Source organism: Poecilia reticulata, chromosome 18 (genome assembly GCF_904066995.2).
Source record: "Poecilia reticulata chromosome 18, P_reticulata-male-v2, whole genome shotgun sequence".
NCBI classification, from domain to species: domain Eukaryota; kingdom Metazoa; phylum Chordata; class Actinopteri; order Cyprinodontiformes; family Poeciliidae; genus Poecilia; species Poecilia reticulata.
In genome coordinates, this window is record NC_088847.1 from 27,938,743 (window position 1) to 27,963,832 (window position 25,090).

Consider the following 25,090-nt stretch of genomic DNA (forward strand, 5'->3'; position numbering starts at 1 on the left):
GTATGAAACGTATAAATTTATCCAACCTGGGCCTTCTTGCTACCCCTGACCCCAGATAAGCGGAGGAGGATGGATGGATTGGTGGATGGGATAAAGGTGTGACACTGAGATATAAGGTGGAATATTTACTTGATGTTTCAGAGGAAACCAAGCCATACTCAGTTTGTCAAGCAATCAGTCAGTGACATCACATCTGATTCCCTAGAGCAGTGTTTCCCCAAAACTGTTCCTCAAGGCACACTGCCCTGCAGGTTTTAGATGTTTCCCTGGTTTAACAGCCTCGACTCAGATGATTGCAGTTGAGCAAAAGCTTGTTAATCAGCCATTACTTGAAACATCTAAAACATGCAGGACAGTGTGCCTTGAGGTCTGGGGTTAAGAAACGCTGCTTTAGAGATTCTGAGGAAGTGAGAGTCTCCACATCCTTTGTTTTCATAAGATACATTTCAACCAAAACCACTGCAGCAGAAATGTAACAAATAATGCAGTCAGAATGTCTATTTGATGTGTCAGTGTTTCGTGGTCACATTGGTGAAGTGCAAAATAGGCTCAGTTTAGATAAAATGACTGTTGATGAGTGCAAAAGGCAATTATTAACAAAGTTAGTAATTAAGATTAGAACTGGGTGATGTGCTCTAATTTCCTGGTTTTAGTGAGAACCCCAGCAGCTGCAGCTGTCTGACGTTTTAGGCAGACCTGCAGTAATCAAAGTACCAGATCTCATGAATATCATTAACTTTTGAGGTTCTAAGATAGAAAAACATGTAGAAAACTCCTCTGAGCTATTTTGCTTTTTAAAGCTGAGTGGATGTGGAGGTTGACTGATATTATGGCTTATTTAATAAGAGAGTATTTCATAAAAACATACTTCATAACCAGTAACTGGGAATCCCAGTTAAACGATGTTTAACTGAAGTCCTAAAGGGGTATGGGTTTTAATGTTTTTTTTTTTTTTTATCTCTTTCTCTTTCTCACTGTTTATTTCTGTTTTTATTTTAATTATGTAAAGCACTTTGAAATGCCTTGCTGCTGAAATGTGCTATACAAATAAAATGTGATTGATTGATTGATTGATTGATTGATTGATTGATTGATTGATTGATAAAATCTAAATATAATCAACTAATACATTATAATGAAAGGAATTGGATACTGAAAAACAACTTCAAAACTCTGGATAATAATAATAATAAAATGTTATTAACAGAAATGCAGCAAATCACAATTCAGCACCGACAAGCATTAAAAAAAACAATCAGGATGTTTTTACATCATATTTCTATCACTCATCTATAAGTGGATTTGATCAACAGCATTTGGTCGGACAGAGCAAATAAATAGATATAATCAGGTGGTGAATAAAAATCCTTAGGTCAGAAACAGGCAGGGGCAGCACCCACACAAATCCAACATCCACAAAACAAACAAGATGATAAAGTAGCTCCATAAAGATCTGGTCTCTGAGCAGTGAAGAAAAACAATGAACTGGAACTAAAATAAACATTTAAACCAACTGGACTCAGATCACTGCTGATTATTTCGGTTTAATGAACTCGGCCGTGTCTCCAAACCACAGAGGCGTAACTCCAGCATACAGAGGCTGAGTGAACCTGGTCTGGACTCGGTGGATCAGAGTCATGGGTCCAGAGACGTTGTAGAAACACAGAACACCTGCTCTGTGGTCCAGGTACACTCCTATTCTGGAGAAATCAGAACCTGGTAGTTGGGTTACAACGTTGTTGTGGTAAAATACGTTACAGACGAGGTCACAATATAAACACCAAGATTTGTCATTTTGTCCAAATTCTTCTGTTCTGCTCACGTCCTTGTATGAAACTCCGACACCAACTATTCTCCCAGTTCGCTCCACCTCCCAGTAACAACGTCCAGTCAGACTCTGGACGCTCAGAACCTGTTTATGAACAGAGAATCTGTCTGGATGATCAGGATAAGACTGCTGCTGTCTTACACATTTAGTTTTTCTGTTCTTTTTAGATAATGAAAGCTTCAGATGTGCTGTGTTTGGATCCAGACTAAGTTCTAGGTAATATCGTAGGAATTCACATCTGGTCTTTGGTTCTGGTTCTGGTCCTGAAAGTAAAACATCCACATTAGTGACTTTCAGTTTGATGTTTCTCCATGAGTCTCTCAGGACATATTGTATTATGTCTCTGAGCTCTGACACAGCTGCTGTCACGTCCTCAAAGTGTCTCAGAGGACGGATGTTGATGCTGGATGAGTGTGTCGACTCCCTGAGTGCTGGCAGTGAGGGGTAGTTGAGGAGAAACTGGTTGTGATCCTCTGTGTGTGAGAGCTGCTCCAGCTCAGCGTCTTTCCTCTTCAGCTCACTGATCTCCTGCTCCAGCTTCTCCTGAACATCTTTGACTCGACTCACTTCAGTTTCCTGCTGGGATCTGATCTGCTGCTTCACCTCAGAGCTTCTTTCCTGGAGGAGACGGATCAGCTCAGTGAAGATCTCCTCACTGTCCTCCACTGCTTTATCAGCAGAGACATTGATGGCCTCCACCTCCTGTTGAAGCAGCTTCACATCTTTCTCTTGGTCCTGGATTCTCTGATGGATTTGTTGGCGACTCTCCTGGAGCTTCTTCTGCTTCTCAGCTCTTTTTGCTTCTGCAGAGACGGTTTCATAACCATCCATCAACGTCTTCATCACCTCATCATGACAAGAGCAGATGCTCTCCATGAGAGTTTTGGACGGATTCACCAGATTGTGTTTTTTAAAAGCAGGAGATTCATAATGAGGCTGAAGATGATTCTCACAGTAAGAAATCAAACAAACCAGACAGGTTTTGACAGCTTTCATCTTCTTCTCAGTACAGACATCACAGGCCACATCTTCAGGTCCAGCATAGCTGTGATCAGCAGGAGCATCTTGGAGTTCAGTCTTCTTCAGATCCTCCACTAAAGCAGCTAACACGACACTTTTCTCCAGTCCAGGCCTCGGTTTGAACTCTTTCCTGCACTGAGGGCAGCTGCTGTTTCTCCTCTGATCTCCATCCCAGTGGTCTTTAATACAGTTCATGCAGTAGCTGTGTCCACAGGGAATCGTCACCGGATCCTTCAGTAGATCCAAACAGATGGAACAGGAGAAGTTTTCTTCGTCTAGTTGAACTCCTCCCTGCGCCATTTCAGCTCTCAGTAACTGCGTAGTTTCCTCCTCTGTAGACCAGCAGCTCTGAGCACTGATCTAAACATCATGTGTTGCTGCAGTGAATGAGGCCTGGAAGCTGTTGGCCTGAGCAGGAAACGTCCAGATCTGAAGAGGAGGGAGCAGAGACGTGATGGCAGGATGCAGCCTAGGAGGAGTTATCAGGCCTCCGTTTCCAGGAAGAGCCTGGAGGCGTGTCCTCCACTGGGGTCTCAGTCCGCCTGTTTTCCAAAGTTTCTATGTGGAGAATTACAGACAGCAGCAACAGAAACCAGAGAACGGTTTGTTTATGAAACAGAGAGGATGTTTAATGTTGCTTAATTTCATTCACGGAAATAAAAAAACAAGGTTTTGGATTTGAATAATTTAGACTTATGAATGTGAGTATAATTACTTTTTTACACAGTTCCAGATTGGTTTAACAGCTTTTCTCCCTTAATGAATCATCTGAAAACTACTTTCAAGACTGACAGAGAAGCAGAAACTGAAGACCACAGTATTCAGACTGTTTGGTTAATTATGTTTTCCCTCAAGTTAAGTATTAACCTAAAACCCAGGAGCTAATAGAGCAGCGTTTGCCTACTGTCTGCACATGTAGAGTTTTATTGACGCATAATGTTCATAAAAGGTCGATTTTAAATGACACAGAGTGAAAGTTTCCATCTGTATCATATGAAAACAGCTGGGTATGTGATTCACAGACATTATGAGGCTTTTTAAAACTATTTATCAATCAGAAACAGACGAGTTCTGCTATGTTCGTTTGCTCTCATCTTGGTTCCTTATCCGTACGGAGCGGACTCTGTTGGTGTTTCTATGGTTTCCTGCCCGACATAAACACTGAACTTTGTATTTTTATTCTTCTGCCTGTAAGTTTAAAATAATCCTGTAGCTGAATAAGAGCAGATGATGTTTAATCAGGAGGAAGTTTCTCTTTTCTGGACACTGAAGCGTCCTGGTTTATTTGGTTTTATGCTGCAGTACCGACAGGTGGCCACTAGATGTCACTGTTCCTCTCTGACTCAGGACTCAAAGCTTTGACTCATCGATTGTGAACTATTGATGATGAACTTTCTGACACATCATCACTTTTCTGATCATCGGTCTTCGGCCATGTTGGAGGATTTCAGAGCAGGAAACAGATTGAAACAGTTTCATCTTTCATCTCCACAAATGTAACCTTTTTATTTTATTTGAATTTTGTAGATATTTACATTAAAGTATATCAATCTTCCAGAGATGGAAATCAGATGGTTTTTCTCTCTATCGGTTCTGATTGATTACTGACAGGCTGATATTGTAATTAATGCACAAATTATAATGAGATTCTAGAAAAACAGAAAAGTTAGCAGGAAAATTTTTTTGAAGAGTTAAAATTTGATGCCTGATGGAAAAAAAAGTTGTTTTAGTTTTCAAAGCATTTAAAATCTGATGAAGCACCAAAAACAGAGAATAAATAATAAAATTAACATTAATTGGTCTGTCTAAATTGTCCCTAGGTGTGAGTGTGTGCATGATTGTTTGTCCTGTGTGTCTCTGTGTTGCCCAGTGACAGACTGGCGACCTGTCCAGGGTGACCCTGCCTCTCACCCGGAACGTTAGCTGGAGAGGCACCAGCACCTCCTGACCCCACTGAGGGACAAGGGTGAAAGAAAATGGATGGATGGATGGATTTTACACACATTTCACTCCTTTCATCTATGAATAAAACCATTATTTATCACCCTGCCTGACATTAAACTGGAGTAAAGCTGAACCTGCTGCTGACTGAGATGTGAAATCCAGGAGTTTTGACCTTCTGAGGAAATAATTTGTGGAGGAAAAGTGAAGGATGAACCATGACTGGACAAATCTTACAGCTGAGTGGGTCAGAGGTTAAGATGGTGAAGGTTGAGATGAACACAAACCAACAGGATGGAGTCAAATATCCGCCTCCAGAAACTAAATCAGCTCCGAAAGTCAAAGCTGCTTGTTTCGCTGACGCTTGTGTTTTTAAACTCATCATGTGTTTCTGGTTTCATTCATCAGATTTTCCTTCAGCTGATTTTCCGTCAGTCGCTCTACAAACTGGTTCCTCCGGTAGTTTCTATTTTCAGCTGGTGATGATCGTAATGACCTGCTTTCACCTGCTGAACTGTTTATATGAGCCTTTATTCATGAGAGTCACTGCTAAAAGGACAAACACTTTGATATCATTACAAGAAATTATACATTTATTTCAGGTAATAACACGTAAATCATGCTGATTTATTACACCATAAAATGACCATTGTATTGTTTTTTATTGGTTATTATTACATTTCTCTGTTTTTGAGTTTAAAAAATCCTCATTATTGATGTTTAAAAGTAACAATAATGAACCAAAACAACAAAATGAAAAACTGAATTGGAATAAGTTGTTTTTTATATTTATAAAGCTTCCAAATGAACAAAATAAATAAATTTCTGTCTAAAACCGACGGACAATATTAAAAACAAACATCCTCACTAATATTTATCCACCTAAATTTAAATGTCTTGAACTTATTCTGAAGATTTACTTTAATCCAAGTTCATCTCCAACATTGTTATCACATAATGAATGAATGAATGAATGAATGAATGAATGAATGAATGAATGAATGAATGAATGAATAAATGAATGAGTGAATGAATGAGAGGGATCGGTGCCTCTCTCTGGTGGTTGATGTTTTGTTAATAAAATGAAATAAAAATGTTATAAAAACTCCCTCAATTATTAAAATCAGTTGATCGTTTTGTAACATTTTCTAAAAAGTTTACAAAATGTTACAAAACATTAATTTTATTATTTATTCTCTGTTTTTGGTGCTTCATCAGATTTTAAATAAGTTGAGTTCAATAAATCCACTAAACGTGTTTTAAAGGATAAATGTGCTGCGATCAGAGACGTTATAACTTTTTATTCGTTTCTGTTTTCTTTGTTGCTTTATTGTTTATTTTCTCACATCCTGACATTTTAGTTTATTCCTCTGGTTCTTTCTCATTGTTTATTCTTTGGACTCGTTTCCTTGGATCACTGTTTGTTTCTTTTTACAGATTATATTAGTTTTATTTTTCTCAGCTTTGTTTCTTTCTTCCTCCAGCTGCGTCTACTTACCTCTGATTAGCCCCTCTGCTTCCTGTGCTGCTCTCTAATCTCCCTCCTCTTCCTCTTACACTTTATCTCCATGTATTTATGTATTTTACTTCCTTGTCCATCAGCATTAATTCTTATTATTTTCCTTTAACTCATTTTTTACTGGTCCTCCCACTATGATACTTAATGATATCATGTTTTTCTGCTCATTGTTTCCTGAAGCAGTAAAGCTCTAAAGGTCTCGTTTCTCTGTGTGACTGTAAGATTTATAAACAGAAGTAACCTGGTGAGGTCATCTATTGTCAAGGAGCTAAAAATAACTGCAGGTGTTTCCTGGATGGCTTCAAAGTAGTAAACAATCTCGACTCTTACTACATCTTCAAAGAGATCTGCATTCTTTCAGTGTTAATAATCAAACACGTGGATCATTTACTGTCACTGACTCTTTATTTACAACTTGTAAATGTAATTAATAACCAATAAAAGATTCCTAACTGGTTTTAACTTGGTATTTCCTCATTGATCTCAAAGTAAACTGACTTGTTTGCAGCAGGAAACTTTTGGGAAAATGTTTAAATATTTTCCACTGTCACTCCTGTCGTTTGCTCCAGGAACAAGATTACAGAAGAAAATCCTTCCTGGTTGTGAATAAATCACCTGACGGTTAATCGCTCCATCTGGAAAAGAAGCCGTCATACATTCAGTCTCGTCTGTTTCCATCATTACGTTTCTGATTATTTTAAATCTTCATGTTTGACTTCAGACTCAGAGATTCCTGGTTCAAACTGCGTTCCTCCACTTCCTGGGGACAATCGGACAACATCCATCCATCCATCCATTTTCTTTCACCCTTGTCCCTCAGTGGGTCAGGAGGGTTGCTGGTGCCCATCTCCAGCTAACGTTTCGGGCGAGAGGCGGGGTCACCCTGGACAGGTCGCCAGTCTGTCGCAGGGCAACACAGAGACACACAACCATGCACACACACACTCACACCTAGGGGCAATTTAGAGAGGCCAATTAACCTGACAGTCATGTTTTTGGACTGTGGGAGGAAACCGGAGTACCTGGAGAAAACCCACCATGCACAGGGAGAACATGGAAACTCCATGCAGAAAGACCGGGGCCGGGAATCGAACCCAGAACCTTCTTGCTGCAAGGCAACAGCTCTACCGATTGGGGCTGCGCCACTGTGCAGCCCCAATCGGACAACAATAGACGTGTTTTATGGCATGAATAACGATGTAATAACATAATAATAGTAATAACAATAGTAATAATAACAATAATCATATTAATATTATATATAATCTGCTTTATTGGACAGATGTTCCCGTACAAACTTCCATTCCACTTTTCTTTCACTTTAAAAGTGTTTTAAATATACATGAAATTTGATGGCAGATTAAAAAAGAGATTTTTAAAAATATTTTCCTATAAATTTATACAGTCGTATTCAGTAAAGTTAGTTAATGTCAGGAGTCCAGTTCACTCAGTGAAACATGTGACTTATATTAATGACAGACTGATGTTTTCAAGTCTTTATTTCAGGTAATTATGATGATTTTCTGCTCACAGCAAATGAAAACATGGCATTTATTCCTAATATTTAATGTTTTCATAATATTTAACCATCTGAGGCACTGAAATCTGGTCAGTAATTATCATAAAAATTACAAGAAATGAATTTTTGAAATATTTCACAGGTAATAAGAGTTTTGACACTTTTTAGATGTTTTGTTCCATCTATGAATGAATGAATAAATGAATGAGTGAATGAATGAGAGGGATCGGTGCCTCTCTCTGGTGGTTGATGTTTTGTTAATAAAATGAAATAAAAATGTTATAAAAACTCCCTCAATTATTAAAATCAGTTGATCGTTTTGTAACACAGATCGTTTTGTAACATTTTCTAAAAAGTTTACAAAATGTTGATTTAGTTTCTGGAGGCGGATATTTGACTCCATCCTGTTGGTTTGTGTTCATCTCAACCTTCACCATCTTAACCTCTGACCCACTCAGCTGTAAGATTTGTCCAGTCATGGTTCATCCTTCACTTTTCCTCCACAAATTATTTCCTCAGAAGGTCAAAACTCCTGGATTTCACATCTCAGTCAGCAGCAGGTTCAGCTTTACTCCAGTTTAATGTCAGGCAGGGTGATAAATAATGGTTTTATTCATAGATGAAAGGAGTGAAATGTGTGTAAAATCCATCCATCCATCCATTTTCTTTCACCCTTGTCCCTCAGTGGGGTCAGGAGGTGCTGCTGCCTCTCCAGCTAACGTTCCGGGTGAGAGGCAGGGTCACCCTGGACAGGTCGCCAGTCTGTCGCAGGGCAACACAGAGACACACAGGACAAACAACAATGCACACACACACTCACACCTAGGGACAATTTAGACAGACCAATTAACCTGACAGTCATGTTTTTGGACTGTGGGAGGAAACCGGAGTACCTGGAGAAAACCCACCATGCACAGGGAGAACATGGAGACTCCATGCAGAAAGACCGGGGCCGGGAATCGAACCCAGAACCTTCTTGCTGCAAGGCAACAGCTCTACCAACTGCGCCACCGTGCGGCTCATGTGTGTAAAATGTCAGACGATAATGTTTTATATGAGAGGGAACAATGTGATCACAAATAACTTGTTTAGACATTGAATATTTTCTTTCATGACGGTTTGTTTGTTTTGTTTTTTTCTGCCCTCAGAGGAGGAATTTCAGCTTCAGCTACATAAACTAAACGTCTTCAAGTGACACTCGTAAATCTGCATGTGATAAATACCTGAGTGAGCCAATAAAAACAAACTACTAATGGTTTATTGTAGACGTAGCTCAGCTGCTAAAAATAACCGTCTCTCATTACTTAGTGGAAACGAAGCTGCTTTGATGAGGAGACAATGAGGATCTTTGTTTTGAAACTGGAAAGCAAAGAAACTATATTATCTCTGAATATATCAGAAAAAAGTTTCTGTTACGGGAAGAAAATAACAACGAACAAAAAGCTTCACTGTGGATCTAAATCTGCTCTGTGGGATTAATATCTTCATCTGAGCTTTGAAATAAAAACGGTGTGAAACTAAATTTAATGTGAAATTAAACTATCCAATCATGTTTTTATTTAATAACAAACAGAAAATCACTTCTTCAATGGGAAACCATCATTATTTAGCATAACGAGAAAAAACGGAGTGAGATCATTAATATTTATACAAAATGAAGAGAAGTAAGAAGCTCCTTAAAAAGTAAAGCTAAAATAAGATGCGGGTAAAAAAGACTGAAACTCAAAGTAAATGAAACTGGAAAAATGCTGAAACTACCATTTCCTGTTCTGATTTACATATTCAGATTTTCAGTTTCTTTAAATAGATTCAATACTCAACAATCTCCTCTTTACAGTGAAAGAACAGAAAACAGGAAGATTTTAAGGTGGATGTCAAACTTTCCACCAGTGAAGATTCCAGGAAATTCACTCCAAAGTTTGACACTCTGGGAAATTACCAAGGAAATCCATGTCAGTTTAGTTTATTAACTTGCTCTCTTATTTACCATTACTCTGTTTTCATGTGTTTTATGTTAATTTCCCATCATTTTGGAGGAAAACCATTTTTGTATCCCTATTCCGGTTAATCTTTTACTTCCATCTCCTGACAATCATCTCATATGTGGGTCAGAAGTCTAAACAAAACCATGACACAGTTTTTAAATGCCTCCCTCTGTCAGTCATTTCCAGCCTGTTTGATCATAAAACAATATATATGTTGTGATCCTGATGGAGAAATATCAGAACTATAAAGTCGCTGGTTTAGCATTTGTTCTTGTTACAGAATCATAAAACACGTCGTCTTCCAAACCGCTAAAGGATAAATAAAATGCTAATATATTTAATGGTTGCATTGACGTTTTCCTTCTAAGACCTAATAAAACCATTGCATTAACAGTAATAATTTGGTAAATGACCACTGAATAATAATGAGTTTAAACTTCTCTCTCATGGTATTTCTTCTTTTCCGATAACAGATGGTGCATCAGAGTTTCGGTAAATTTTAGAAACTATTCTGAAACTGTTCGGTTTCCTCTGCTTTCCTTTTCCTCTGCATGCTGTGGGTGAAACTGAGCCTCCTGTGGTGCATCTGCAGCCGTTTCTGTATTTAAATGACGTGAAACACAAACACAGAAGACAAATCAGTTCTGGTTTGAGGTTCTGCAGCTGCTTGTCTCCGTTTCTGTGTTTTCTGCTGAAGCTCTCAGGCTCATCATGTCTGATGACAGAGACTCTCCACCAGGAAACGTATGTTTTAACGAAATCTCTCATCTTCAATCTGTTTTTACTCAGATAAATTTAAACCCTGAAACTTCTGAGAAACCTTTGGTTTTCTGGATAAGTTGAAGCATCTGAACAGAAACTGATTCAGATGCTGAAACAGTCCCTTCAGAGTCTCTGTTTGGATATTTTTAGTCATTAATGTGTGACAGCAGATAAACAGGCTCAGGCAGAAGTTTCCCTTTGCTTAACTGTGAAGATAAAAAATATATTAAAACCCTCCACAGTTACTGGCTTCACAGGTAGAGATGTGCAAAAAAATATTTAAATAAATATATTTTTAATCTCTCACCTAAAATTGGTTAGAAAACAAAGTTAACAAAATTTCTTCAGTGTCACCACTGGCAATAAAAAAATACACTTATAAAAAAATCAAGTTGATTATATTAATTCATGAATGCAAAGGCCCACTTCACTTAGCCACTGTGCAAAATGGGAAAGACAACAAGCCACTAAATGGTAGTAATTACATCAACGCCCTCCTGGGTAATCCTGTCATTCTGCCTCCTAACCAATCAAACTACAGGAAACATTTTCAGTTCTGGGGCTAATTATAAATGTAGTTCAATGCTGCACAAAGAATGTGAAATAGTTTCCATATTTCCAGCCACCAGCCTGGTTTTCGAATCACAAAAGACAGATCAGCATGTTATTGTATCTGGTGACTGCGCAACAATTACCTCCCATGTGTTCTAGTGCCGCCCTGGGCAACTGCCACATCAAAACCGCCACTGGCCTCAAGGTACGAGTAAAAGAAAACATCTAAACTCACCACGTCTACAGGAACAGAGAAACATTTAAATACCTCAATGTACAGGCTGGTAAGGAAGGATTACTCTGTTAAAGTAACAGCAACACACAGAGCAATCGGGGTCACCATGTTTCTATAGCAACCATTAGTTTTTAAGGCGTTTGAACACATCTTTGGACAGTTGCCAGTTTTATATAGTGTGTGGTAAAAATGTTACCAGAAAGTGGAATAAAAAGTGATTTATTCTTAAACAGTATTTCAGAGGTGATGTCGTTAACACCGGAGTTCCACCAGGGTGTGTATCCGGCCCCCTGCTCTACGGCTTCATCACACACAACTCCAACTCCAACACTACTGAGGGGTTTGTTTGACAAAACTGACCTGGTCAGGCAAACTAGCAAACCACACTGCAATCACATCTAAACAAAAAAAAAAATACAGAAACTGAGACAAGAAACTCCACCTGGTCGTTTCTCTAAAACTGTGTTTGAGAGTCAAAGGAAGATTTCATTCCTGTATCATGAGTGAGAATGGATATAAAGGAGACATATGTTGGTTCAATACGGTTTTGAAGTGAAAATCAACCAAAGGCAACATAACCAATAAGATGCAGGACACTCATAAAAACAATAATAAACATTTATGATGAAATTAAGACTCACAAAACATAATAGATTCAAACGTAAAGCAACACAGCAAAGCAATTCAGTAAAAAAGTGAAATATTTTCATAGCACCAGTTTCTACATAATACAAAGTGATAACAAAAAGATGCTAAACAACCAAAAGGACAGTTAGGCTTTAATATATTACATAAAATCACAAACTGGCCAAAAAAAAAAAGCTCCAGAAAAATTAATCAGGATTTATATTTAGATTTTGACTGAACTTCTAAGCATCAACAGAACTCCGTCATCTGCAAATGTTCAACATTTTTAACATTTAATGACCATTCAAAAATATACACACCCCATTTTTATGAATGTTTTGTGTTTCTGGACGCACCAGAAGAGAGCCCGGTCAGCCATGACGCTCCATGAAGCTGGTTCTCACGTTATCAGCAACTGTCTGGATTCATTCCTGAATATAAGGTCGGGACAGAACCGAATATAAGGTCGGGACAGAACCGACATCTGGGGAAAAGTAAAGAGAGAATATTTACAACAAATAGAAATAGAAACGGTCCAGTTTCTGTTCTGCAGTCGGGGCAGATGTGCAGTTTTATTAATAACATATTCTAATTGTGAATCTCATGAGGAAGTGCAGAGAGTTTGGCCAGTTTTTCCACATATTGCTCTGATATTAAGGCAACACAGAGGTTCTACCGAGTGTTGAAGCAGGAGAACGTGAACAACCTGAACCAGGTTTTAATAACAGGAGGTCAAAGGTCCTTCACTCTGGATGCAACAGCGGGAGAAAACTGACAATCCTCCTTGTAGCAAAAAGCATTAACTCCTTAATCACCAGTAATTATTCTACAGTATATATAAATAGATGGACTCTGTGCTGCCTGATGTCGTGAGCACGAGACCCCGCCCCCATCTTCCTGCTGGAGGGCAAAAAGCTGCTGGCTGACAATGATTAGCATTGATTTTAGCTGCTAAGTTGTCATTTTAAAGCACTAAAACTTAAATATACGACATATATATATGTATATATAAGACAAAGGAACACAGCAATTTGCTACTAATTGTCAACATTACGACAACTAGATAGCAAGGTCGAAAAAAGTTTTAATCAAAAAATAAATAGTGAGGGAAGTAGGTCAGTTATGCTAGCTTGACTATGACAACTTTAACATGTAGATGTGCTGAGGAATTCAATGTGTTTTGGTTCAGTTACAAAATAAAAGGTGACCTAAACACCAACTATCAATAAACAGACCTAAACACCAACTCTCTGACAGATCATCAGGGGCTCAGGTGTTTAAATTAGCTAATCAGCCACCGCAGTGTTAGCTTAGCTTAATAGCAGCGATAGCTAATCTATCACAGCATCACTTACTAATATTCGCAAAACAAACATCAAGCCTAAACACATAAAACTGTAGCGGACAGAATGTTCTGTTCTTTGTGTGGGAAACGTTTGAGTGTTTTTTTGGTGCTGAATCCTGAAACATAAAGTGATGTTGTGGTCAGTTGCTATGGCAACAAGCAGCGTAGCTGACACTGAGGGAAAAAAAAGTGGTTTAGATTTATTCTTTAAAGGCTTTTCTGCATTAGTTTTTCCCTTTGCTGTGGCAAACTGCAGTAAATTAATAATAATATCTACGTCTCCAGGTTTCCTGTAGCTAACGGAGCTGTTCTCCTGCGGCAGCGCGGCTACAGATGGAGAGGAAAAGAATCGTCTTTTTGCCCTCCAGCACAAAATTTCTGGATCTAAACTATAACATCCACAGGGTCCGTACTGTATGTCACAGTCCATTTAGATCACATGATCACTCTTAAGATCAGACGCTTACACTCAGGTTAATCACTTCTAATCCATACATTTCTCTAAAGGTTTATTTCAAATCCTGTTGAGAAAAGGAAAATAATTAGTAGTAAATAATCATCATTTGACCTGCTTTATTTGTTGTTACGCTTCATGCTGCTTGTTGTAGGAGCTGTTACCATGGTGATGGACACGCCTCTGTTGTCAACATAGTCCTGTTCTTCCCGTTTCACGAATGCCATCAATGCCATCAATGCCACCAAAGCCGTGCTGTCTGCGTGTTTATTACACAATAGAATGAAGGAAACTGAACTTTGGTCCAAATATCTTCTAAACCACGTCAGACTTGACCTGCTCTAAAGCCATGATGCATTCAGGGACCGTTTGTTTACATCACTGGGATTCCAGACTTGACCTGCTCTAAAGCCATGATGCATTCAGGGACCGTTTGTTTACATCACTGGGATTCCAGACGTGACCTGCTCTAAAGCCATGATGCATTCAGGGACCGTTTGTTTACATCACTGGGATTCCAGACATGACCTGCTCTAAAGCCATGATGCATTCAGGGACCGTTTGTTTACATCACTGGGATTCCAGACGTGACCTGCTCTAAAGCCATGATGCATTCAGGGACCGTTTGTTTACATCACTGGGATTCCAGACATGACCTGCTCTAAAGGCATGACGCATTCATGGACCATTTGTTCATATCCAGACATGACCTGCTCTAAAGCCATGATGCGTTCAGGGACCTTTTGTTCATATCAGTGGGTTTCCAGATGTGACCTGCTCTAAAGCCATGATGCGTTCAGGGACCGTTTGTTCATATCCAGATGTGACCTGCTCTGAAGCCATGATGCATTCAGGGACCATTTGTTCATATCCAGATGTGACCTGCTCTAAAGCCATGATGCGTTCAGGGACCGTTTGTTCATATCAGTGGGTTTCCAGACGTGACCTGCTCTAAAGCCATGATGCGTTCAGGGACCGTTTGTTCATATCAGTGTGTTTCCAGACGTGACCTGCTCTAAAGCCATGATGCATTCAGGGACCGTTTGTTCATATCAGTGGGTTTCCAGACGTGACCTGCTCTAAAGCCATGATGCGTTCAGGGACCGTTTGTTCATATCAGTGTGTTTCCAGACGTGACCTGCTCTAAAGCCATGATGCATTCAGGGACCGTTTGTTCATATCAGTGGGTTTCCAGACGTGACCTGCTCTAAAGGCATGATGCGTTCAGGGACCGTTTGTTCATATCATTGGGTTTCCAGACGAGACCTGCTCTAAAGGCATGATGCGTTCAGGGACCGTTTGTTCATATCAGTGTGTTTCCAGACGTGACCTGCTCTAAAGCCATGACGCGTTCAGGGACCGTTTGTTCATATCAGTGGGTTTCCAGACGTGACCTGCTCTAAAGGCATGATGCGTTCAGGGACCGTTTGTTTATATCAGTGGGTTTCCAGACGTGACCTGCTCTAAAGGCATGATGCGTTCAGGGACCGTTTGCTCATATCAGTGGGTTTCCAGACGTGACCTGCTCTAAAGGCATGATGCGTTCAGGGACCGTTTGCTCATATCAGTGGGTTTCCAGACGAGACCTGCTCTAAAGGCATGATGCGTTCAGGGACCGTTTGTTTATATCAGTGGGTTTCCAGACGTGACCTGCTCTAAAGGCATGATGCGTTCAGGGACCGTTTGCTCATATCAGTGGGTTTCCAGACGTGACCTGCTCTAAAGCCATGATGCGTTCAGGGACCGTTTGTTTATATCAGTGGGTTTCCAGACGTGACCTGCTCTAAAGGCATGATGCGTTCAGGGACCGTTTGTTCATATCAGTGGGTTTCCAGACGTGACCTGCTCTAAAGGCATGATGCGTTCAGGGACCGTTTGTTTATATCAGTGGGTTTCCAGACGTGACCTGCTCTAAAGGCATGATGCGTTCAGGGACCGTTTGTTCATATCAGTGTGTTTCCAGATGTGACCTGCTCTAAAGCCATGATGCGTTCAGGGACCGTTTGTTCATATCAGTGTGTTTCCAGATGTGACCTGCTCTAAAGCCATGATGCGTTCAGGGACCGTTTGTTAATATCAGTGGGTTTCCAGATGTGACCTGCTCTAAAGCCATGATGCGTTCAGGGACCGTTTGTTCATATCAGTGGGTTTCCAGACGTGACCTGCTCTAAAGGCATGATGCGTTCAGGGACCGTTTGCTCATATCAGTGGGTTTCCAGACGTGACCTGCTCTAAAGACATGATGCGTTCAGGGACCGTTTGTTCATATCAGTGGGTTTCCAGATGTGACCTGCTCTAAAGGCATGATGCGTTCAGGGACCGTTTGTTCATATCAGTGGGTTTCCAGACGTGACCTGCTCTAAAGCCATGATGCGTTCAGAGACCGTTTGCTCATATCGGTGGGTTTCCAGATGTGACCTGCTCTAAAGACATGATGCGTTCAGGGACCGTTTGTTCATATCAGTGGGTTTCCACAGATCTCTTCATAAACTCAGATGGACTCAGAGTGACTGTCGTCTCACCAGTGATTCTCTCAGGTTTCCTGTCCTGTGAGACGATGACTTCGGTGTAGGACACAGAACGCTTCACTCCACCTGCACAGACCAAACAATCATGGTGGACGGGGTCAAAGTTCAACATTTACCCTTTGCCTTAGCTGTGCAACGAAGCTGTTATGCTGTAATAAGATTACAGGTCAAAGTTCATCTGAATGTTTTCTTGTGTCTCATATTTGGTATCAAAGTGGAAACAGAATTAAAACTTAATTGATTTAAACTAATAAAAACTGATAGAGTCACTGAACCAGGATCTGCTGCCGTCACATGATTTTATTGCCTCGTCAGAAACATTTGTCTCTTAAACTGAGCTGTTATTTCTGTGATGAAAGCTGAAAAGTGCAGAAAATAAAGTTTGAAGTAGTTTATTTCTTGCTTTAATAGGTAAATCTCACATATTTTATTAAAATACTTCGCAGCTGATATTTTTTTCACAGTAGATCTAAAGCTTGCATGATGTCACTCAACCCTTACACAGAGAAACCTTCCAGGTTTTTAGTGAGTCACAGTTTGAGTCAGTCTCAGCTGACAAAACTGCTGACACGGCAAAAACACAAAAATCCTAATCATCAAGTATTTCTGTCTGGTTTCTAGTGTGAATATGTTAGTAAATCTGAAATAAGACAAAACTAACTCATGTCTTAAATTGTCAACAAGATATCTGAGCTTTATGTAAGACAATAAATCCTTAATATTGATTTAAAAAGTTACATTTATTCTATTTATTCACCCACACAGCATAACTTCTGGCTAGCTCATTAAATTTAATGTTTGTTTTAAGTCAATAATTCCTTAATATTGACTTTTTATAAAGTTCTAGTTCCACTGGCAGTTTTTTTTTATAATAAAACATTTTTCCCATATTTCAAATGAAATGTTTTTTATCAATGTTAAGAAATTATTGGGTAAAAAAAAAAGCTCTGGTAACTTGGTGAAAATGTACTTGTATGTTAGTTTTGTCTAATTTCAAGTGTTTTAAGATATTTGCACCAGAAACAGACAAAACTGCTTGATAAGATTTGGTGTTTTTGCAGTGTAGAAAAAAAAACACATTTTCAGCTGTGACTGAAAACGTAAATTATTTTAACATGACAAGCTGGGGGTTAAAAATGAAGCATGACATCAGCATTATTTTCTGACATCTAGAAAGTTATCAGGTACTCCAATTATTCAAAGTATGAGGAATCCAGCGTCATCATGACCTTGGTCTCTAAATTGCTTCTAGCTGTGAACTCAGAGTTCACCTTTAGCACAGATAAAATTCCTTTTACAGAAATCCATCAGACAGTGACGACTAAAGGAATCAAAATTCTTCATAATAGGATGGGTAAGAATACCGAAATATGTTTAGTTTTACATGTCAGACATAACTGTGAGGTGGAGCAACAGCTAAAAATAACCTTTGATGTCATCAGCAAAGCTATTAGTGTGAAAATATTCAAACCCACGCAGTGAAACGATGACTCCTGTGTCAAAGATTATCTCATTTCATGTTTGACATTTAACTCCCTTCATACTTTCACCTACATAAGAAAAAACGTGACATTTATTTATTGTGCCATAAACAGATTAAGCTGCTGTTCTCACGACACAGACTGGGAAAAAAAAACAGAAGAAAAACCTGAACTAAGACAAAAACATGAGAAACAGGCTGGAACATGAACTCTGACTTCAGTCACTTTGTGCTGCTCTGTTCATTAATCAGTAATTAAATGTAACGTAGGATGAGACCTCACTCCTCCTGTTTTCATTTCCTCAGTGAGGAAATAACGTTTCTAGAATAAATCAGTCGGTGCAAACGTTAAATATGTGGTTTGATTTGACTGTTTAATGATTTTTCCCTTTCAGTTTTATGCACAGTAAATGTCATGTGGAGGGAACTAAAAGCGACTAAAACAAAAACTAAACAACATAATTTAAAATGTTCAGTTTGTCTTTTAGTGTTTAATATTTAGACATTGTCTCTTAGTTCCATGGACATGAAGAAAATGTATTTAAAAAATGTCTTCAGACTTTGAGGATGAAATCTTTACATCAGTTTTTGATTTAGTGAATTAACACATGGCTAAATTTAAGTTTTAAAATCTCTAACCTCAAACTTTCTGCAGTGCTGCTTAGAGCGATGATGCTTTCATGAACCAAAAGAAAAAGTAAAAAGGAGGATTTTTTCCATTTGTTTTCTGTGTCAACATTAAAAACCTCAGTTTTTAAACACTCAAACCCACTGCAGTGTTAACAGATAAACCCGGAATGAGTCACATCTCTGCCAGATTTAGGTTTATAAAATGTAATTTAACCAAGAATTTTGACCAGGATTCTGGTTGAACCGCTACGAAACGTTAACTTTAAGTTTCCTTTAAAGCTAAATCAGTCTGAATAATCCTGGCTGCAGGTCACAGAGCTCCTCGTTTTCACGTAAACTCCTCCGTTTATTCCCCTCCCTCCTTCTGACACCTGAACACACAGACGCAGCAGGATGTGAAATTTCTGAGTGTTTACTTGAAAACACACTGACCTTTGTGGTTTCTCCAGTGGCAGAGCAACATCAGCGCAATCAGCAACAAAAGGCCGGCCACAACAGGAAGTAGTATGAGAGCGAGCGGAGCCGTAGGCGTCTGAGGCCTGCGCCCTTTCAAACACAGAGAGGGCAGGTTAGCTGGCCTACATACAAACAATACGAGCATCTCGACACAAACGAGGGCGGCAGATAAAACCCACAAGAGAACACGTCCTTTTTACCTTTGTCGATTAAAAAATCTAATTTATTTCTGTTAAACCATATGTAATGATGCTGCTGGGGATTAATAATCTGGTAATTCAGCTTCTAAATGCTAATTATGAGTCATTTCAAGGATCTTTAAGGCTTTAAAAAGCTGCATAGAATTTAATTTGCTCCAAATTCAATTCATATCAAGTGGACTCAGAGCAGACTAATTAAATCTACTAACAATTATATTAAAGCAATTTATTCATTAGAATTAATCAACACATTTCAGAAAAAGAATAAGAAATGAAAAATGGACGTTCACTAGAGACTGTAATTTAGCACATAAAAATAAAACACAGATTGTTTTTTGGCACTACTGTCATTCCATAAAACTGCAGGCGTCATTTAAATAAAGCATCTCTCACCTGTTACACCCAGCCAGGTTTCTGCTGATTCTCCCACTCCAGAGGCGTTACATTTATAAAATCCCTCATCAGATTTGGAAACGCTCCGGATGGTGAAGCGTCCCGTAGAGCTGCTCCCGACCAGAACCCCGTTTCTATAGAAACCAGTCAGATTGGAGGAAGACGCCGGCTTCACTCTGCAGTGAAGGGTCAGGTTTTCTCCTTCACTAACTGGGTGTGCAGGACTGTCCAGGATCAATGATCCACCTGAGAAACAAAATGTGGAAGAAAACGAGTTTTAAATGCGTCAGAAAAAATGTATGAGCATTTTTATCTCCTGTATACAGGAAGAAACATAACAAGGACTGAGCCGTGTCACTGAAAAACCTCTTAAAGTGTCATAAAACAGCAAAGGACTGATCAATAGAACAGAACAGAAACTGTAGATTCACCCAAAGATAAATATAATATAACACTAATAATAACATTCTGTGCGGTTATAAAAAATAGCAAAATTCTGTTGATTCAAAGGGATGGGCAAGTGAGTAGAATATTCTTTTGAAAAATGTATAAAATGCATTGAAAACCAGCTGTTTAGTGACATTTAGTGGCAATAAAACTGTGCAAATATGTATGTAAACGAGTTTGAGTTTGGGAGGAAGGATCTTTGTTAACGCTGCTTTGTGCACCTTGGATGCAGCTGTTTGTCACTGAAGGGGATCTGCATGTTCAGCAGCAGCTTCATGAGATGCATTTCTGCTACAAATGTGCACAAAACTGTAGATATTCAACTAATTAGTGTAAAAAGAGAGAAAGAAAAATAGAAATACTTGATTTTGCAATTACAGTATTTACATTAAATAAAAAACGCGAATATAATCACACCTGAATAAGCTTGTTCACACAGTAATATCATAACCATCATAGCCGTACCACTTCCTGTTTTCTTCTTCGTCTTTCCCACCAATAGGAACATCTGGTTGTTTTTCCGTTGCAGCTTTACGAAATGTACGAATTTCGATGCGGACGAAAAACTAGATCAACCTGACGCAAAAACATTTTAAAAGAAAACTTGTTTGTTTTTTTAAAGCGCCGGCTTTTATTAAGATAATTTTTACCAGAATTCTAATTTCCACAATTATATCTTTGTTTCTGCATTTCAGATTCAGGATTTTACTCTGTAAACACTTTTCCGATATTTCAGCTGTCAGTTTTGCTCTGATTACAGGAGAATCAACTGAACTCGTCTGAAAGCATCAAATCGGATCTGAACTCTACTGGTTTTTATCATGAGATAAATGTGGCTGTAATCTGAGAGGCGTTTGAGAAACCAAACCTCAAACTGAAGCTTTTTGTGTGAATTTATCTACATCCTGTCTGGAGGACTTTTCTCTCTGCCAGACCACAAACAGGCCAGTTAGAGCGAACAATTAAACCAGATCAGCCTCTGCTGGTCTGAACCCACCTGTTATGATGATGTTGACAGAATCACTGCGTTCGCCTGCTGCAGATTCACACCAGTAAACTCCAGAGTCGTGATCATACAGGTCACTTAAGATGCATTCAGTGTCATTTATGTGAGTGGAATATGAGGGACAGAGTCCATTTATTTGTTTTGATGTATTTCTCCTGATTCTCCACTCTGTCGAGTTTCCCGCACAGCTCAGAGTGACAGATTCATACTTGAAGAACTGGGATCTGCTGGGAAAGAGCCTCAGACAAGCTGCAAAGAGGAGAAAAACCTTCAGAGAGGAAAACTTTTCAAAATGTTTCTGATCGATTCAGGAACAGAAAAACGATAAAATCCTGCTGCTTTATTTTTTCACATTCATGACAGACTCGACTACCGAAGCCGAGTTGACGCAGCCGATGTAATCGATTTGATCAAAGAGAAACACCAAAGCAGGAAACTCTTTGATCTCTGATGAATAAAGTCATCATTTAGCTGAAGATGTTTCCCATTTTAGTTGCATTTCGTTTCAGTGGCAGCAAAATAAATCAGATCTTAACATCAGAGAAAAGTTTTCTGGAATTACTTCTGGGTAAAAACTAAAATCAAAATCTAAAAAGTGAGTTTTAGAATCGATGGAGGAGAAGATGAATCAGAAATAAGAGACTTTAAACTGCATTAAAAATGTTTTTTACTCACCAACAACAGCGCAGAGAGCCGCTACCTCCATCCTGAGCTGCTGCACTGAGGCGCCTCGCCATCGGGGGGTTTCATCATCACACCTCTGATGATTGTGTCAAACACGCCACAGCTTCCTGCTAACGCAATCGTCTCCAGGTTCAAACCTGACAACATGTTGTTTGTGCAAGAGCTGTGAAAAAAGAAGAGAGAAACCATCAGAAGTTCAGAAAAGGTCAAACATTTTGGTCCACCAGCGTCTGCAGGAAGTGGCAGAGAGTGAAGGTCACTGCGACCTCTGATGCAGTTTACAGCTGAGGTGAACAAACGTCCTCTAGAGGCGGCGCTGACCCAAACATTTAAACTAAAACTGCTTTACAGGTTGAATATGATGTGAAATTTTACCTCTGATGATCATTTTCATGATTTTAAACATTTTTAAATCCATTTCAAAACATTTTCAGTGATTAATTTCTATGCAGCGCAGCTTTTATTTCTCCAATCCTTCTTTAACAGAGCGAACAGATCCAGACGTACTGCACAGCGATCTGCTGGACTCTGACTGGACCCGACTGCTGACCAGCAGAACATCAAGCTGACTCTGGTCCAGACAATAAATTATGAAGTAACATGAAAGTTAATTCACTGCTGTAATTAAATACAAATATAAATTTACATACAGCTTTTAATTCTGCTGAGGATTTGAGGAAAGCATTAAATTATTTATAAAACCACATTAACTGGAGCTTAAGGGTGGAAAACATCAAGAAACACGAAAATATTAAGACAAGAAATGAAATATCAACGCAGAAGAATCTTATAAGAATTTAAATGGTGCATTTTGGATCATCATGAAATACTTATTTCCTAATTTTAGACCAATAAATATAAATCAACCAAGTTTGGATGTCAAATCAGTGAACAGGAATGATAGATCCATACGTCATCAGCATAGAATAAACATGACGTTTGAGTCCCAGCAGCAAAACTTACAATTAATACAGAACAGGCCCAGGATTGACCTCTGACCTTTAATAACTTTTACAAGAGATCTGGATAGAGGTAATATTATAAAAGGGTAAAGACTTTAAAGACCAAACAGGATGACATGTTTTGAAATAGAAATAAAAATATGAAAAGATTATCTGCATAGTTATAATCATTTTGCAGACATCAATAGTTTTCACAATTCTAACTGACCTCAAGCAGTAAATATTCAAGAAAATATAAAAAAAAGTTTAAAAAAACACTAAAAGGTTCAAGAGCGTTGATAAACTTGCTGGAGTTTCAGTTTATCCTGCAATGCTAACCAGTTAGCAACAAGCATAGAGTTTAAAGTTATTTTCATGTTTGCTAACATTGAGCCGAGTCATGGGATGAAACACGGGCTGAATAAAACAGTAATAATCTGTTAACTTTAATAATCTGTTAACTTTATTAATCTGTTTTCTCGTTGTTGTCACAGCTGAAATGACATCATAGCGATGAAACCAGCTCTTCTTCTCCTGCTGCTCTCCTCAGGCTGCGTTTAGCAGGTGAACATCTTGACCTGGATGAGTAAAAGAGTGAATCTCTGGAGAAACTCTGTCTCCATGGTAACGGTTGCTCTGCTGTTCGTGGATCCATCCATCCATCCATCCATCAGGCTAACGGCCTGAAACCAGCAGCTGCCTGAGCTGCTGCTGATACGATCTGAGTTAAAGGCTCTAAGAGACGAGGGGCCGACTGATCATGAAGTGGTTTTCCTTCTGCTGGCTTGAGGAGCGCAGCGTTGAAACCACAGCTCTGTGTCTGACACGTGTACCAGTCCAACCAGATGCTTCAACCAGATACCAGAGTGTGAGACTGAATTAGGCCGCCGGGCCGAAATTCTGCTGAATTTGTTTTGGGTTTTATTTTAAACTTAATTTTCAATCAGTGGTTTAAAAGTGATGGTTCAGTAATGTGAGCTTGTTTTGTTTTATTTCTGGTTTTCCTTCATTTTATCAATAATCAGCCCAAAAATATATCTGGACTGACTTTAAACTGATGGCAGCGCCGCCATCTTGGTAGTCCGTCACTCCGATCAATCAGCTACTGACCGGCTAACACAACATTATTAATCACTCGTCCGAAACGGTAATTCAATGTTTCTTATTCAGCAAATTATTTCTGAAACATTATTTTATTAAAAAACTGTTTATTTTCTGTTCTGCTTTGTGAACTGGATGTTTAAACACCAACCACTTGTACTTTCCTAGCTTTAAAACTAGCATGGCCTCATTACCAACTCTCACAACAAACCTTGGTTTCTTTGTTTTTATGATTTTTTTTCATGGTTTATTAGTTTGTATTATTCTCCTCCCTACTTTTCAGCAGCTTAGTTTTTGTTTACCTGGTTAAAAGGTTTGTTGACTGAAGTATTTTGTTAATAAATCCTCATATATTGGAGAGAAGCTGTTATTTTTCCTACGTGTGCAGGTGACTTATTACGACAAACATGTTATGAAAACACGTGGAAACTTTCACTTCCTTAGAAACTACAGGGAATCCCCATGTGACGTCACAGACTGGGAAATACCATGACTACCAGGCAGTGGCTTGGTTTCCCCGGAAACATCACATAAACATTATCACTCTGCTGCTCTGTCTCCGTATTTCTCTGTTTATGGCTGGATTAGCCACTAAAACATCAACATTCACCTTGACTCCTGTCTGACATGATCTGGTTTTTGCACTTTAGGTGACATTTAAATCGCCTTCACGGGAAGAAGAGTAAAACTTTACGTTCTTAAAGTCATAATAAACAAATAAAAACAGCTCAGGTCTGTTGTTAATTAAAATGATCAAACTTTCCTCCTGAATCTGTCTGGAAGCCCCGAACAATATTCTAGAAACAATTGATCAGATCTCACCTTTTCTTAACGCCTTAACACACCGACTGAAGCCACAGATAAGGAAGTAGGTCTCTCCCGGCAGCAACAGGGAAACGCTTCTGTGACGTCACTCTGTTTTGATTGGCTAATACCAGTGTGTTTTTTTTTGTTTTTTTTTTACCCAGACTTAAGATATTATCTTAAGTTTTTATCTAAAGTTTTGGTTACGGTTTCCATGCTAAAAAAAGATTAGCAATATGTTGTGTTTCTTTGTTTCTTTGCTTTTGGGTTTTTTCTTGTTTTCCCCCCAAACCTCTATTAAAGTTTAAAAAGACATTTATAAAGAATTTCTAAAGGGAATAGAGGAAAAAACATCAGACAAAAATGTAACAGTGTAGAAACAGTTCAACCCACAATAGGTAGGAAAATGAACAATACAATTACCTAAGATAAAGATCTTCATAAACCTAACATTATCTTCTTTCCACATGTAAACCTGCAACATCATGTAATAAATTAGCTGGAAACAATTGAACTTTGCTTTAGTAATAATAACCTGCTAAATAATATTAAACTCTTAAATGTTGTTTACTTACAGACAGCTGTGCAGCAGAAAAGCTTCACTGAGCTTCTTGAACAACCTGAATCTAATAA

The 25,090-nt window shown here is 38.8% G+C and overlaps 2 protein-coding genes across 3 annotated transcripts; both read right to left on the bottom strand.

The window, feature by feature from the left end:
- Positions 1-1,178: 1,178 nt before the first annotated feature.
- On the bottom strand, positions 1,179-12,396 carry LOC108165624 (E3 ubiquitin/ISG15 ligase TRIM25-like). The gene is made up of 2 exons (XM_017310557.2): positions 12,309-12,396; positions 1,179-3,406 (listed from the first exon to the last, which is right to left on the bottom strand). The coding sequence occupies exon 2, from the start codon at positions 3,146-3,148 to the stop codon at positions 1,535-1,537; it is 1,614 nt and encodes a 537-aa protein (XP_017166046.2). The 5' UTR covers positions 3,149-3,406; positions 12,309-12,396; the 3' UTR covers positions 1,179-1,534.
- Positions 11,966-24,574, bottom strand: LOC103480863 (Fc receptor-like protein 5). Of its 2 annotated transcripts, XR_014084739.1 has the most exons (8): positions 24,476-24,574; positions 21,603-21,774; positions 20,919-21,176; positions 19,475-19,720; positions 18,858-18,971; positions 16,310-16,381; positions 14,124-14,448; positions 11,966-12,472 (listed from the first exon to the last, which is right to left on the bottom strand). XR_014084739.1 is itself a non-coding variant. In XM_081599660.1 (7 exons), exons 2-7 carry the CDS (start codon positions 21,631-21,633, stop codon positions 12,414-12,416), a joined length of 780 nt encoding a protein of 259 aa, XP_081455786.1. In that variant the 5' UTR covers positions 21,634-21,774; positions 24,476-24,574; the 3' UTR covers positions 11,966-12,413. The 2 variants fall into 2 exon arrangements, 1 of the variants encoding a protein (XP_081455786.1); XM_081599660.1 differs by lacking the exon at positions 14,124-14,448.
- Between the last annotated feature and the right edge of the window lie 516 nt (positions 24,575-25,090).